Source organism: Excalfactoria chinensis, chromosome 3 (assembly GCF_039878825.1).
Source record: "Excalfactoria chinensis isolate bCotChi1 chromosome 3, bCotChi1.hap2, whole genome shotgun sequence".
NCBI classification, from domain to species: domain Eukaryota; kingdom Metazoa; phylum Chordata; class Aves; order Galliformes; family Phasianidae; genus Excalfactoria; species Excalfactoria chinensis.
In genome coordinates this window covers 75,041,090-75,058,353 of record NC_092827.1, presented here as the reverse complement: position 1 = coordinate 75,058,353, position 17,264 = coordinate 75,041,090, and the positions used below count along the sequence as shown (strand labels likewise).

Genomic DNA, 17,264 nt, shown 5'->3' with positions numbered 1-17,264 from the left:
ATATAAAAATGGCCAAGTGTATGTTTTTTTAGAAGTTTGAATAGTGCAAAGCAGCACCCAGGCCAGACAAAATAATGACTAAAACCTCAGTAGATCAGTTCTGATGAAATCTTCTAAGAAAATAAAACGACTGCCAGGAAGGACTTGTGTTTTCAATATGCAATTATAAATCCACATGTAAAAACAGCAATTTTGTTCCCTGGTTATTGCATAACAGCAGACACATGCGTGGTAGTTGTGCCTGTGTGTTGTATATATACCTCTAGGGTGTTGGGTAGTCTTGCAGAGAGCAGCATGAGCATCGTTTGCTTTATTGTTTTCCACTTATCAGCCCTCTGTAGCTCACTCCTTGGTAAGAAGAACTTAGACATATAGAAAAACCCCTTCCTCCTCCAAGAGAATACAGAACTCTGCAACAGAAGAAAAAATATATATGTGCAAGAAATCATATTACTGCTTCTCACAGAATATGATTTAGAAACTAGAGAGCTGCCAGGAAAGTGTAGTGTGGGAAAGAATTATACACATGCCTACAACGTGAAGTTTTAACCAGCATGCTGCAGTTTCTAACAGTGTAAAAGCTCTGCAGTAAAGATGGGAGAGATGTCGTGTTGTTTCGGTGAATGAGAGCTCAGAGATTGCCAGAGAGCTTTTTTTATTCTTTTAGAAGATGCTTCAAGAGTGAGAGATAAGAGAGGGAGAATGAAAAAAGCTTTAATTTCTTATTATTGCTTCTCTCTGAAATATTTTAGTGAGTCTGTGTGAGACTTACTGATATTATTTAGCAAATAAGGTGTTGAGCCCCGTCAAACAACTAGAAAGTCTTGTTCAGGATGCCTCTGTCTTCAAATGTTGCTGTTGTGGAGCCTGAGTAAATGGGGCCAGACAAGAAAGCATGGTCAAATGTGTTTTCCTGTTGCATGCTGGTCTGTGCTTGTATTCTTTGAAATGGTATTTTCAGGCAGTTTGCAGCAAGAGATACGTAGAGCTTGTTGCCCATTCAGAAGAGTAATGTTCTGATTGACTGCTTTAAATAGCTACTTCTTATGGTGCAGGTGGATTCTTATATTTTACCGTGATTAACTGTTGTACTGGATAATTGCTGAACACATCAGGAGAGGGACAAGGGAAAGCAGCAATAGCCCTGAAGAGATTGGGAAGCCAGGGAATGAGGTGGGAATAATCTGAAGCTATCCAAAACAATTTCAGTTTTTACAGCAGTAGGGCAGATTCTTGTGAAGATGTGAACTGCATCTGCAAATGAAACAGAGATGTCCATGGGTGACTTGTGTTTCACCTCCTGGTTCTCCAATGGAAAGCTCTCTTTCTTTGACTGCATGTGACCCTTCTCTACATTGCTTCTGCATAGATCAGGCTAGGAGTTGTTAGGAAAACACAGAACCTTGTTGTTTTTGTTGTTTTTAACTCAACCGTACTTTGTGACTGGAGCAATCAATTCTTTGTTTGTATAGATGGGAGGGAATAAAGTTCTGACTTTATTTTAGAGGCGTAGTAGATGTGGCCAAATGACGGTGGCTTGACTTCTCTGCTTGAACAGGGTCCAGTCTTACATTACACTTCTTAGCTCTGTCCTTCATTAGAGATGTGAAGTGTGTTTCTCTAGGTTGGGTGGTGGAGAAAAGTACTTTATGGCAGTAACCAGAGCAGTTTCTGTCAGGTGTCAGTATAACAAAGGGAAGCAGTCATGTCCATTGTGTTTCAGTATGACAGTCCTCTAAAGCCCCTTTCATAGCTGCCTATCTTTCTTGAAAGAGGTCTTTAAGTGCTATTTTTCAGATCTGAAGAGAGAAAATGAAAGCACTTTCTTAACAGTGATTGTGACCAGCTTCAGTAAATGGATTTGTTTTACAGGGGCCAAAAGCAGTGACAGTTTGACTGTAACAACAGCTTTCTTTTCATAATATTGAAAAGCAGTCTGCACGTGCACTACAGTATTAAACTGTCTGTTATTAAACATTAACAGACTTGAAGCACTAGGTTTCTAGCCTTAGAAAAATTGCAAGGTCTTATGATACCAAACTGTACGTTAAACTTCATATATTGGAGGACTCTCGTATCCGTAATGTTGGTGTTTTGTAGTGTGTTTTTTAATGTGTACTTTTCCCACTTAGTGGAATATGATATGACTGTTCATTGAGTTGGAAAACTGACAACATTCCTTTGTGTTGTGGGTTTTTCTGTCTTGATTGGTTTGGTTGTTTTTTTTTTGTTTATTTTTGTTGTTTTTTTTTCCCCTAAAAATAAGTTGCATAAGTAGTACAGCAGTACAGTGAAATATTTTCTGCAAAACAGAGGAGCAATCCTAAATTTCTGATTTTTATGTATGTATTTTTTTATTATAGGTAGCTCAATTGTCTTGGCTTGAAAAGAAAGTAGCTACTGCTCTTTTTGGGACTCCACCAACTTCAACAGTAGAAGAAGCACTGCAGAATTTTCTTAAGGTAGGTCCTACTCAAGGGTTTTCCTTGACTGTTGACCAGCTGCTGTATGTGACTGTAGTCAGGAAGTCTGCTGAAGAGATTGTATTCTATAGCTGTAAATCCAGGGATCTACTAAATACCTCAAAGCTCTACAATAAAATGTTTTTTTCTTCTCTATTTTAAAAATAGTTGGAGATGAACGAATTGCACTTCATTCTGCAGAAATCTTTAATTACTTGCCATGTTAATAGTTACTGAATTTAAAGGGAAATAAATACAGATTAGTAAAGTATGTATAACTATGATGGTTATTTGACCCCTTTTGCAAGAAGGTTAACATAGGCAAGGAAACCTTTGACACTGTGACACTTCCATTCTCCTTATCTCAAGCTCTTCACATTTCAGTAAAAGCCTTTCTTGTTTCTGGAGGTGAACCTGATGCCAAGGAAAGGCCTTTACAGTGCAGTAGAAGACTGTCACATAAGTCTTTGTTCCTGGACATTCTACTTGAGAGTGCAGTTATTAGAGAATACAACATGCAAAAACAAATAAATAAATAAATAAAGCTATCTTTTGGTGTCATTTATAGAAAAAATTTCTACTTCTAGCACTGGAAAATATAAGTTTTTCACTTGGCTGAATTCAAAGCATAAACTTCCATCATTACAGTTCCTCTCAGATAGTTTCCCAAAGGAATTGGACAAGTATATTTTTCTCACTGTCAAAAATAGTTATTTTCTGTGTTCTTAGTCTATTTAAAGGTTGAATGACTCTTGGAATTTTGGAGAATACAATACATTGCCATCTTCTCAGTGCTTAAGTTTTATCTGCAAGGTTAAAATCCAGAGGTGATAGAAATAATTTGAAATATTCACTTCAGGTTCAGGGCATTTTGTAGGGGGCTGCAGAGTAGCTGTGATTTTAAGTCAAATTCTTTAACAAAAATTAAATTGTCTTCTAAAAGACAACTGTATATTTTTCAATTATTTGATAATATACTGTTCTAGTGACAGCAGCATTGCTTTGGTTCAAGAACTGCAGCTACGGTGTGTTTCACGGATGTAATCTTTCTTTCCCAAAAGCTATTTGTAGTCAGCAATCAAAGTTTTACATCCTTGACATGTTTTGAAAGGACAATGATCTTGAATTTTTAACACTACCTGAATTTAGAAGATAATAATCTGAAAAGAAGGGTGAATGCCTAGCTGGAAAATATGAATATGTGAAAGACAAACAGTTATCACATTGACAAATACAGTTCAGTATCCATTATTCAACATGCAAATAGGTAATAAATATTAATAATTTAGTGAGAGAAGTGTCTTTCAGCCTATTGTGGGAGTGAAGAAATCCAGTAGATGTTCTATAGAATAAGCTGGTATCTGTTCTAAGTAGTTGGTGAGAGAGGAAGACAAGAAGTACAGAATGTTTCAGTGTATTCCATGTCAGCAACTTGTGTGCCTGGATTAGAGTTTGTTTTCTTGTTTGTTTGATTTTGAAATGCTAAACATTGTGGTGCACACTGTGAGGATGATTCAGTCTGTTTTAGAAAGCTTACTGTGTTGTGGAAAGTGATATATGGACCAGATAAATCTCCTCACGTGACGTTTGTCTTTATGTTTTGTTTCTTGTTTTTTGTTCTCCTTTAGGCAGAAGAAATGCATCCAGGATATTCTAAATGCAACTACGTGTATTTGGCAAAGGTAACCAAGTTCTCTTAAGGATAATGATTTGTAGATTCTGATATTCTTTCAGCGGTATGATTGGAAACAAAATGTTTTTCTCTTCTCAGTGCTATAAAGATCTTGGCCAGAAAACCAATGCACTGAAGTACTGTGAATCTGCACAGTCAGTTCTCCCAGTTACTAATGAGGTGGGTACTGAGATTAATTACTTGCTCTCTTATGACCATTGTCTGCTTTAGCACCCATTATTGCTCTGTCAGTAATAATATAGCGTTATGCTTTTTCGTCTAAACACATAGTCTTCCTTTTTCCTCCGCTGTAGGTTGACTTATTGCATTTGTTTGTGTCCTCTGCATGTATATATATATGTATATATAGATATGTGTGTGTGTGTGTGTGTGTGTGTGTGTATTTGAGCAATTATCAGGAAATAGTTTGTGTCAGAGGCTGTCAGAAATTAAAATGTCCTCTTTATAATTCAGTTCATTTCATTGGACTATCTTAAGCATAAGCAGTTGTGCACATCGATATTCTGAAATTTTGTCTCTACCTATTTTTTCTCAATTGAAAGTACTTGGGATTTTTGTCTCAAGTTCCTGTTCTGCTCCTGCCTTAAAGTCTCTGTTTTCTGATCCCTGCAGAGGCCCCCAGGGCGCTGCCTGTTGCTAGCTGTAGCAGAGGTGGATTAACTGTTTCAAGCTTGTATTTGTCTTCAACCACAGTGTGGTTACGGAGACACATTTATTTCTGTTGCATCTGATATAATGTTGTTTATTCTAAGAGATAATTAGATTCTATTTTAGGCCCATTAGAGTATTTTAGTATGTGGGTGCAATAACTCTAGAGATATTTGTGAAATTTTTACATAATCTGATTTCTCAAATGTAAGCCTAGTCATGGCAAGAAGGTTCACTCTTGCTATCTCACCTCATGTAGAAGCAAGTTCCATAATTACCGGCCTATGACTGAAAACATGTTACCATCTAGAGCATGACAAGTTCAAACTTGAGCTTTGTCAGCCTAAGGGACCCCCTTTGAGCACAGCAGATGTGGTAGGAAAGAGAGGGGTGATTCCAGTGACAAATTGGCCCTATCCCATTTAATTCTTTGAAGTTAAGGGAAAAGACCATTCAATAGCTTTGTAATTTGATTGACAACTAACGCTGTATGTGGAGCACTAACATGTTTATGTCAGAAGTTCTCACTGAGAAGAAAGACCACTGCATGCCTCACCAGCAGCTGCTCCTGTGTGGCCTTATTTTTAGTCCAAATTAGAGTATGTATCAAACATAAATTAAGCAGTCATTGCTTAAGTTCGGTGTTTCTGTTCAGTGTTTCGTTTAGTATGTCTTGATACAGATATGACATAATATCTTAACTCTGCCTTATTCTTTACTTATTGTTGAAATGTACCTTCAGGTTTCCTGTTTTGAAGGAACAATGGAAAGTCTCCTATACATTAACTGTGGGGTTTTTTTTGTACATTAACTGCTGCATGAAACATAGGACAAGTAGTATAGGCATGCAACTGAAATTGCTTGAACTCAGCTTGTTTTATTTATGTCTGCTTTGGGTCTTCTCCTAATCTATTTATTTATTTATTTATTCATTTTTCTGTATTCAACCTACTACACAACAAGTTTTATTGCAATGAACTCTGAGCTAGCCAATAAAATTGCAAAAAAGCATGCATATCACATAAATTTCTGGTGTACAGAAGGCTACGCGTATTTAGTAAATTAAAAGTCATTCAGCATATTCATAGAGACTCCTTTGAAAAAAGTGTAGAGATAACCTAGGATGAGGTTTCTCTTTCACAGCAAGGGCTGGAGAAAGTCTTGGTGTCAAGTCACAGGTAGTTGTTGAGGCTCCCCATACACTCAGTGGAGAAAGAGAGAGGCAGAGAAAGACTGGGTGTGCAGATGAGTCTAGAACACATATCTGGTACTCCAGATTGCATTGTTAATGTGAGGTGAGTTCTGCCTGTAAAGGCCAGAGTCATCACTCTAAAGGTGAGCTCAGTGCAGTCCTCAGAGTTCAGTGCGTCCTGGGCCACGTCAGGGGACTGGGGGTTATCCCCTTCAAACAGGAATGCTTCAGTGTGTTTCTGAAGCGCCAGCACCTTGAGAGCAGGAATTTGGGAGTAATGTGAGGTGTGTGTGTGTGTATTCTGACAAGCAGAGTAGTGATGAAATTAGAATTATATTGGTTTGTAAGCTGAAGGAAAAACAGCAGGTGAGTCATAAAAATCTTTTGTCCATCTGAAGAAGATGGTAAGACAAGTCCTATTCTGTTTAGTCTAGTTCTTCTGATGGAATGGAGTTATCTGCTCTGGCACATTCACTTGTAGTGTGATTTGAGTTAGATTTAGCAATAAAGGAATACACAGGACTGAGAGTAATAATGTGTAAATCTTTTTTTCTTCCCCTAAATCAGTAAGCACAAGGTAACACCAACTTCATGCTGAAAATAATTATGATAAAATTGAGATCTTGAACACAACCTCTGCTACCTCAAGTCCGATCTGAATTATTATGTCTTATTTTGGGTTGTGGTTATGGTGCTAAAAAATTGTTACTAGTTTTGGGGGAAATGTGCTGGAACTAAAGTGGTTCGGGGCTTAGAGCTATATGTGTGGATAATCTTTAGTCAGGTTAGTTTAAGGGAGGAGCTGAAAAAATTGAATTGACTAAGCCCTGTAGAAGATAGGATTCATGGACTAAAATAGAAAATAGCTCAGCAGCAGTCTGAGGATTTCATTCAGTTAGCCGTAGCACAGGATCTCATGGTTGTCAGCAGTGTAGGATGCTGTCACAGTCATGTGAAACTCATCAGTGATCATAGTTTCTCATGTGGAGCTTTAAACCTTTCTTTCTTCAGGCAGGGAAATTCCTTTATTGTTTCTAAATGTTGGCTTCTGCTGAGAAACATGTATATGTATAAAGGCATAAAAACAGTTGTAGACCATGAGACAAACTTGCTGGAAAGGTGCCACATTGAGGAAATGTGTAATATTTCATGGTAACAAATCACCCTGCAGCATAACTATGAAAAAGTAATAGTAGATAATGGTTTAATTTGTTAGTTCTTTTGAGCATCCCTGATTTCTGTTGAGCTGAGTGGAAACTAGAGGTACTCAGCATCAGCAAAATGGCCCATCACTCATTTTGACCCTGAAGTCAAACTCTCAGCTGGTCTGACTCAGGGTACTTCTTTGACACTTTGTCTAGGATTCATTCCATGTAGCATTTCAAGTTAAGTGAGATGATTTTTGTCTTGAATGCTGTATCACATCCAAATATCTGTGTCTGTTCTACCACTTACAGAATATCGTTTTAATTCAAGGGTGAGAGGGGCTTCCAAGCTGATGATTCCTATAAATCCTAGAATGAATGTGGTTTTGTTTGCTTTTATGTTCTTTTTTTTTTTTTATTATTTTATTTTTATTTTTTCCCCTTTGTCAATTTGGCTCATTTTCATCCAATCACTCATAGATTTTTTTATTTTTTATTTTTATTTTTTCCTTTTGAAAGGGAATTCAGTAGATTTAATGCAAATTAGGTCTGGAAAATGAAACTTGTGTTACAGTACTATATTATAGACCTTTCTCTCTATCCTCTGTACTCTAAACAGAAACCTCTGATGAATTGTGTGGTCCTTCCTTGGCCATAAATACTGTCATACTGTGGAGTGGTACTACATGACTGGAGGTGCATGGGGACATTAAATTGTCCTGCTTTTCTCTGGTTGCTGTCCAGGTGGATAACCCCAAGGTCCTGGGAAACGTTTACCCCTTCAGGAAAAGTGATCCTAATGGTTAGAGCTGCTGTGAGTTATTACAAAGTGGATAACAGCTGCTCTGTTTATCTCATTGAACTTGCAATACCCTTACTGAAACTCATTATTTGTAAAGCATTCAGAGCCGTGTTGAGTGTGGCTACATAAAGGGCTGTTGAAACCAGATGTGGTGGACTACTGTGATGGAAAAAAATGCCTTTTTTGAATTTGGAGAAAAAATATAATTCAAATTTGAAAACATGAACCTTCGTCTTTCATTCAGAAAGATGAAATGAGTGTGTAGATGTGTGTGCTTGATCAAACACATATTGCTTTTTACCTACAGGGAATAGGGTGATTTGTCAGAGCTAGATATGCAGAAGACATCAATTTCTTTTTTTATGACAAAAATTGCTTGGCACTTTCAAGGGAGAAACTTGTAGAAAAATTATGAATAAATGTTAGAATTATAAAGTATAAAAGAAATGAAATTATTTTTTCTTGTCTGGAAGTGAGCATGAAAGTGGGGATTAACCCTCCCTGTGTGCTTTTAGGACCAGTAAGCTTGCCACAGAGGTATTAACCTCAGCCTGGCAGAGTAAGAGGCGTAGTGGATTGCTTCACTAAAAACTCAAAGTCCTCGTGTCTCCAACATTTGTTTTTTTCTTCCTGAAAATGAATCTGCAGCGCATCAGTTATGTTACCAGAAATTCTATTTTGGAAGAGCTGAAGATAGAAAAGCAGAAAGTGCGCAGCAACTCTTATTTGCACTGAAAAGTTGCACTTAAATGCAGGTAAAAACTTTCCTGAAGCCAAGAATGTACTTTATAAATACATCAGTGATTTAAAATAATAATAATAATAATTTAAAAAAGAATCCCTTTTTCCCAATGAAGGCAATTCAGAGTTGGAAGTAACAAGGAAGAGTTTTGGATATTACAGAAATTTTTCATTGTGACCTTTGTTGCTTAATGCCAAAGCATGGGAGGAATTGTAATGGATGGCAAGGGCTGCTTTCAGCAAGAATGACACTTGAAAAGCAGGAAAAACCCATGTGGAGGAGAAGGAAGTGGAGGTAGATGTAATAATGGGCAAGAACAGTGGCTGGCTGTTTAAACAAGAGGGCAGCTACTGAGAAGAAATAATGCCCGTGAAAGTTTCACGAGGCTTCTACGTTATCATGATTAACCTGCCAGCTCATAAGTTATGTTTTCAGATTGTGTTGATAAAGGAAAGAGTGGGAGTTTTTTTTTAAAGAAGAAGGTAGAAGAGAGGGCAGAGGATAAACTTCAGCACCTACCGGTTCCTGTTGCAACAGACCATTTGTATATCTTGAACTTTCCAGAAAGGTTTACCAAGAAATTCCCATTTCAGCCAGTCACCACTGATTGACGCCGTGTAGCAGATGTTGCTGTGATATTTCCAATAGAACTCATCTGAAGCTGCTGCTGTAATCTGTACTTCCGAGTACAGATTTGGGGAGGGTGATCTATTTCTGCTTTAGGTACAAATTATGACCTATTTGTGAAAAACTACCCATTTAAACCATGTGTCACATCACACAAATGGTTTTGTGGTTTTTTTTTCATGAAATGAAAAATTCCTTTTCTCTGCATCTTTCTGCTTTTTCCCCTGTTCCAAGATATGCCAAATGACACATATTGTTCAATGCAAAACATCATCCTCAGAGGATACTTGTTTCTTTAGATTTTTTGTACTTTTTTTTTTTTTGTCCAAAAGTCCATAACATTTCATGTACAAAAGAATGGAAACTTTCATATTTGAGTGCAGGACTATTGTCTTCCTACTAATGCTGTTTCTGGAGTTGAACAAGAGCTTCTTGACAGCTACCAGCAGCCCAAAATTAGAGGCTCTTGTGAATATACATTTTGCCAAAAATTGCACAAACTGATAAAAATATATAAATAAATTAAAAACTATTCCTTAATTTGTGGTTCTGTTTACACTGAACATGCGTGCTTCAAGCCCAGAGAACAAGCCTTTGAGAAACAATATAAGGAGATCACACGTCAGACTGTAAAATGGTGCTAAAAATGAGACAATTGTAAAAGGTCATCATAAAGAAGTAGAGACCTACTTTAATTATCTTGCACTTTGGAGGATGCTGTCAGTGTTTCTCTTAGCGATATGGTCAGAAGGATTGTTTGCATTGTCTGCTTATTCTTTTTCCCCCTCCAAAAACTATCCCCCAAAATACTAAGGGTTGTGTTTTATTGTTGTTTTTTTGTTTTGTTTTGTTTTAAGTATAGTAATTTCACAGGCAAGGATTAAGTCTGTCCTGAGCTTATCGTATTTGTTATTAAATACAGATACTGCAGTATCTGTGACAAAATGCTGTGGAAGGCAGCATGGTTTTAGCAGCATTGTTAGTGCAGCAGCTGATGGACAGCCAGTTTCTCAACACATGGAGCATGTCTCCTCCTCTGGGGATGCCGGGTGAGAGCAGGAGAAGGATTCACGGAGGCGGATTCGCGGAAGCATTACAAGATGAAGAGGTGTGTAGTTTGTTTCCTGTTTTGGAAAAGTGGCCAAGGGAAGTCAAGCTTCCAGGACTTTGAAATACATTGTCTCAGAGCCAATAGAGAGGGTGGAGGGAGAGCCTCAGCAGGCACCCTTCTGAAGGGGCTGTGTGTTCCACAGTAGGGGTACAGCAGCTGGAGAGAAAAGGGAAAAGTCTTGGAGACCAAATGCTCCATGCTGAGTACAATAATAAAAGGAAACCAGAATTTGGGTGCAATTTGGGATTTCAGTCACAAAAGAATCTGCTGGTGGATAAAGATTTTATACAGCCATCAGTTACAAAATAGCGTATTTCGATTTTGAATAACTTTTCAGCAGCAATCCTAGAACTAATTAAACTAATCCTAGAACTAACTAAACTATTAATCCCCAGTCAGCTGGGTGTGAAAGGGTTTTCTTCTGTCTGCTCAAAGTATAATCAGGACATGTTGAATTATTATTGGCCTTGTATTTCAGGGCTGTGCTTACCTTGATTTGTAAAGCCTCGAGAAGTTATGGTTCATCCCCAGAGGAAGATAGTAAAAATATAAAAGAACATAAAGTGCTCTGACTTGGGACACACAGCAGTCACACAGAAAGCTACAAGTGGATGATTGCATTGGTTTATAGAAATATTTAAGGGGACAAACAGAACTATGCAGTTGAGTGCTAGTTAACAGCTACTACGGTAACATAATTTGTGAGACTCTGTCAAGAAATGGAGAATGGATAGCATATATCTTTATGTGATTTATATTGTCCACAAGACCTATGACTGTCATTAACAATCCTTGTGCATGTTTGGAAGTCTTTTCTTTTACAGTCCAGGATTTCTCCTGGAGCTGTGAAGGAATGATGCAGCTGTACCCAAAGCAGAAGTGGCTCTCAGCACCTCGTAGCTGTTACCACTTATCAGAGTACAGCTCGGGACCACCCTCGCAGCCAAGCTCATTTAATATACCATGCAGCCACACTGACTTCAGTGAAACCCTACAGGATGCATGTCAGCTTGGGATTTGGCACTGTTTGCGCACAGTTATGTTGTAGTTGGCTGAAGTTACCATTTTGGCTGTGGTCTTGGGGATGTATCTGTTCTTTGTTGACAGTTGGGACTTTGTCAGCAAGTGCACGCATGTGTTGTGCCTGGGCTGAGAGCGTTCAGCCCATAAGGGAATAATTAGCTTAGATGGAAGGTAAAATCATTATATTTCTCTCCCATGTCTAATTGCTATTTAATTTTTATATGCATATTTATAGGTATGCGTCTGTACGTATGCTTATTGGTAATTTCTTTTAGAAGAAATTAATTGTAAAAATGTGATCTATATCCAGTTAGGCCAGCATTCCCTTTTTCCCATCAGTTATTTCTTCTGTCTTGCTCTTGTTTTCAGCTCCCTCTCTTCCCTTGTTCTGCCTCTGGCCTCCTGGATCTTTTTTTTCTGTGCATATCCCCTGTGAGTGATGAAACAGAAAAGAAAGGCAGCTAAGCAGGAGTAGGGGAAATACAGTCACTGACTCTCTAACTTGTGTAGCAGTTTGCAGAACATTTGAACTTGTGTTCAACTCTGAAAATGATACAAAAAGTGTTTAATGAATGTAAACCTTGACAGTAGAAAATCAAAGTTGAAAATGGCACTGAGCTAAGCCTCGTGGTGAACAAATGGGACTGATGCAAATAAATTGCATTCCTAGTATGACTTGCACCTCCTTATCTCCGTACTGCATTCTAGAGGGAGTTTAAACTCGACTATCTTTAAATAAAATAAATAAAACCTGACTGTTTTTAGAAAGCTGCAGATCCAGAAATCAGTGAGGAGAAATGCTCTCCAGGTGTACAACTTAGGGGTTTGTTCCAATTAACTGTAAAGTCTGGGCATTAAAGACGTTTTCATCCCTGAGATGGAGACTGGCACAAAGAACAGTCTTCTGGGATTCTCTTTTTTTCTAGTGTAATGCAACTCTTGGTCTAGAAGGACCCTATCCAAGTGTGACATAATAGTTCCCTTCACTGCCTATTCTCAGCTATGTTTTTTAAATGTCATTACTGATTTTTAACATGTTATTACCATTTGGGTTATTATTATCAACTGGAAGTCACTGGCTCAATTAGCACAGTCCATTAAATAGTTTCTAACAATAATTCCTGTGTCTGATATAGTCTTGTTTAGAACTGGCAACCCAGAGGTATAAAGTTCTGCACATTTGCAGTTTCTTCTCCAGCTAGTTCTTAGAACAATTGTGGTTTTGTTTTATTCTTTTTCCTAAGCCGTGAGGAAGATTCAGGAAAGATTGCCCAATGGTTTTGGTACCTTGCAACTCACTAAAGCTCCTCCGTGCCCAGTGCTGTCCTCTGCTTGTAAGGAAGGAGACAATTATACACAGTTAATTGGAGACAGATTTTTATTTCTTTTAAATCATCATTCAAAGTGAGTAAATAAATCTATAAACTCATGAAATGCTGAGCGCTACTTGGATGTGAAAAAAATACATCTTTATTGGTTCTGGCTTAGAAAACTGTAAAAAGAGGTGGACCAGATACAACAAAACCTTTATCTTTTTTTTTGTAGCATGGGGCAATGTTTTTACTTTGTTGCTTAATGGAGCACAGAATAATTTTCACAAGCTGACTATGGTCAGTACAGAAATGAGCGTATCTTCTCTGAATTAACCGATGTATTGGTACAGATTTAGAGTTTCTCAGTTTGTAATGAAAGCCGTGGGTTGGTGCTCCAGGCAGCCTGTAGTGACGTGGAGTTTAAGGGGTGCTGAATTCAGTGTGACATTTCCTTCTGTTAGAGTATTTTGGCAAGAGCTTACTGGCTTTGCAGTATGTGCCTTTTGAGGCCTCTGATAAATGATTAGGCAGATAGTTTAGCCTGTTGTTGCCAGTGGGAGCAAGGCAGTGACTCCAAGAGAAGCATCCAGCTAATGTATTAATGCCTTAATCCAGACCAGTAATATAATGTAGTTTGACGTGTCTGGCATATGGTTTCTATCATCTCAATATTCTTCTCTGTTCCTCCATGACATTACGGACAACTAACCAAAATAAAGAGAAGCAGGAATTTCTTCACCCGTAAAATGTATTTTAAAATGTCCTATACTTTGTTCCAACTTCTTGGTTGATTAGATAATGAAGTGATCCTGAAATTCAGTGATTACTTCGCTGTCTGTCTGTAGTATTTTCTTTCAGAATTGCCTGTGGCATTATCTGGGAGAGAAGTACTGGTCTCTGTCATTAGGAATACTTACACAAATTTGGTGATGTGCATGTGCTTTTGACTTTGCATTACTAAATACCTGTGAGTGCCATTATTGGTTAATTGGGCCAAGGCTTACCACACTGTGGGTGTGAGGTGCTTTTTAGAACTTTTAGAACCATGTAAACTTAAACAAAAGTGCATTTGCAAGTTTTGCAGCAGCAAGCAAAACAAATGGATTATAATTAGGAGGCATTTCAAAAATAAATGGAATAGTGGAGGTTTTTGCACTGGCTGTACCTCTTTTCTCATTGGTTTTATATGGAAATAGCCAAAATATGCATCACTGGCCAATCCTGAGTTTGTTGGGCTGGGCATGGTTTAGTGCACCACATAAACAGTACACATGAGCATCAGCCTAAAAGGAGCCATTCCCTTCTGTCCTAGGATTTGTAATATAGTATTGGCTCTGATCATAGGTTACTCGCCTCTTGCTCACTGTCTGCTCTGCTGTGAGCCCAGTAGCATAGTAAGCATCCAGCAACCATGGTATGGAGGTTACTGAGCCTGTGGTGGTTATTACTGGTATGTATGGCTGTATGCTGAAACCACTATCTTAACCTATGCCATTAATTACATTTCCCTTTTTTTTTTTGGTCTCCTTTTGTTAACTCCTTTCCAGGTATTCCAGAAGTATCCTTGGATAAACTGCACATAATTGATTTGCAAGCCTACCTAAAGTATAGGGCAAGGCAGTACTTTATGCAAGGCATACCAATAAAAGTTATGGCCTAAGCTGAAAGCTTGCTGGTGTGCTGAGAAGGCTATTTGTGGCTAATATTTAAGTGCTTTAGCAGAGCTATAAAGGGAGGGCTGCCATCTGGCTCTTGTTTTCACTCCATGCTTTATTTTTGCAATCACTGATAAATTAACTTTGTATGCTGTCTTGTACGTTCTGTGGCTATTACAGTTGTGTGTTGTGTCTGTTGTTAGTAAAGAAATGTGGATAGGCACGTCTTAGCAAATCAAGGGATTTATCCTATCTAAGTTGATGCATGATTGTCTGTTTCTTTCAGGACAAAGAGGCCCAGAAAGACTTAGAGGATTTACTTCTCACACTGAAGCTGTGATACTGTGCGCTTTTTAACTCTTCATGCTGCGATAAAACTGAAAATGTTAAAGTTCACTGGAAGTGGTTGTGTATGGCAAGTGAATTCCAGCTGAGTGGGTGGGAATGGCCTTCAGGCATCTGGCAATTATGTCATGAAAATGATGCTTTCATTTTTGATTGATTATTTATAATCCAATATTGAAGATTAATTTTAGATTGCTGACACTGTGAGTTCAATTCTCTGAACAATAAGTCCACTGCTGGCAATGGACATAATGGGGATTAGAATGCAAAATACATAAATCTTACTCTGAAAGATTGATCAGCTAATATGTGATGCCAGCATAAAACTGCATGCAGCAAAGTCGAAAGCAAAAATGTTTCCATAGTAAATTATATTTATATCAATTAATATATGTGCAGGTACGTACAAAAGGAGATAAAAAATGTTTATGTTTACACGGTACTGTTAAATAATTAGAATCTTGCTAAAGAGAAAGCTGTTGCTTCCGCAAAACACTTCTTACTTTAAACCTCCTACTGGTTTTACACAGGAATGTGAAAACTTTATAAATTAAATATAAAAGCTGTATTTTATTTGTAAAATCAGTGGGTACAATATTAAAAATCAGACTGGTGAAATCCAGTGTTTTAGATGCATCTATGACAGCTGTGATATTTAATGGCTTTATTACAAGATCTCCATCATGTTTGTGAATCCTGGATCATTCTGTTTGAACAGCTGCCAAGTGTGGTGCTGAAAACAAAGCTTAGTGTGTGACTGCTATTAACCTTGTATCATCTGCATAACAAAACCTGTACATAAAAACACACACTTTGAGCATGTAGGACAACAGTGTTTCCAATAAAATGTATCAGACAGGGAGATAATTTTGTTCACAAATGGACTGATCCATGATTTACCCAACTGTGAAGAAAAATAAAAGACCAACTTTCATTGGCTTTCAGTTTAGAGGCTTGGACTGGATGTGGGAAGTTTATCTGAAAGGAGTAAGTATTTCTGTTAACAGAAATGAAGGAAATAAAATTGAATAAGGACAACTTCACAATCCCTTGACTTCATTGATGTGTAAGATGACATGGGCTATCTCATAGCTAAGACAAGGAGGACTGATAAGGCACTGATACATAGAATTAATAATCGGGCAGTTAGTTTAGGACAGTGACATTACCTTATAGTGGTATCCACAAAGATCTAAAAATCAGGCAAGAGTGAAGAAATATGTGTATATACATATGACCAAAGCATCTCGTAGTCAGTTCATAGAGTGAGCTCTAACTTCTAACAATTGGAGGGTAATAGGTGCAGTAACCTGGAAAAAGACCATATAGAGTTGTACTGAATTTAGCCTGAATGCTTGACTCCTTATGAAGCACAGAGGTTTTACAAGGTTTTCCTAAAACAGGGCTGTCCTTTTAAAAGCATGTTGATTAAAACTACATTTTCCAAAATGGAGGACTTACTGTGGCAACTCCGGACCAATTCTGAAAGCTTGGAACTGCTTCTGAGTTGCCACTGTTACCTTCATGGTTTTTGTTATCCTGAGGATCTTCACAAATTGACGTAATCGTTTTAGTTATTTGCATTGTTCATTACAGGGGAAATTGTTTACTATACTACTTTTTCAATCACAGAGTTCTTTGATTTTTTTTTCATACAATTTCAGACTCTATCAAATAGTTCCTTCTGTTTCTTAATAAATGACGTGTGAAAAGAGAAGCTGTAAATGCGGTTTATCTTGAGTTTGGCAAGGGGCTTTGGATAAAATCTGTATTTTACATTATCACAGCCAAAGCAGGAAGCCTAGTCTAAGTGGATCTATTACAGCAATTGGTGCTTAGAGCTGTTGTTAGTCGGTCACTGTTGCCTATGAGGATGTAGTAAATTGGGCCTTTGCTTATATAATTTGATTTTATAAATATAAAAATAGATTTGATTATGCAATAAATGCCTCATTTATGAGGAATAATTACTGATTAAGCCTAAAAATGTGTTGAAGGAATAGATTAGTAGAAATTTATTTAAATTAATTGGAGAAATTAGGTGATATAAGTAGGAGTCTTTTTATTCATGGGGATGTAGGAGGTCTGCATTGTTAGAGGAGATCTGGTAAATGGTAGTAGTTCTGTGTACCAGTTCCAGTGAGTGGTCAGCTAACCATGGGTTAGTAATGTCATGTTTTGGTGGAAAAGCAGATTGCTTTATAAAGTGAATAAATAAGAATTCCACGTTAAACAAACATGAAGTAACCTTTTCCACTAATAAGGCCTAATGAGGTCAGAGATGGAATACTATGTAGTTTTATGCATCACACTTCAGGGAGGCTAGGGGCTAATTGGAAAGAGTCCAGTGGAGATAGACAAGAGAGATGAGAGGGCTAGACAACGTTGTCTTGTGTGTGAAAAATGGAGGAATTTGGTTTGTTTAGTCTGCAGGGTGGATGACCAAAGGAGTATTCACATTTATAAAAAGCAATTGAATAAAAGGCAGTAAAAAAAAACACAACAA

At 37.6% G+C, this 17,264-nt stretch overlaps 1 protein-coding gene across 3 annotated transcripts in view; it reads left to right on the top strand.

Annotated features, from left to right (window-relative positions):
* RMDN2 (regulator of microtubule dynamics 2) overlaps positions 1-15,802 on the top strand; it is a 41,879-nt gene extending 26,077 nt beyond the window's left edge. For all 3 annotated transcript variants that reach the window (XM_072333439.1, XM_072333437.1, XM_072333438.1), the window contains exons 8-11: positions 2,364-2,462; positions 4,091-4,144; positions 4,234-4,314; positions 14,700-15,802. In XM_072333439.1, coding sequence (XP_072189540.1) covers positions 2,364-2,462; positions 4,091-4,144; positions 4,234-4,314; positions 14,700-14,753 — 288 coding nt within the window. In that variant the 3' untranslated portion in view covers positions 14,754-15,802. The remainder of the gene's footprint in view (positions 1-2,363; positions 2,463-4,090; positions 4,145-4,233; positions 4,315-14,699) is intronic.
* Positions 15,803-17,264: the final 1,462 nt, after the last annotated feature.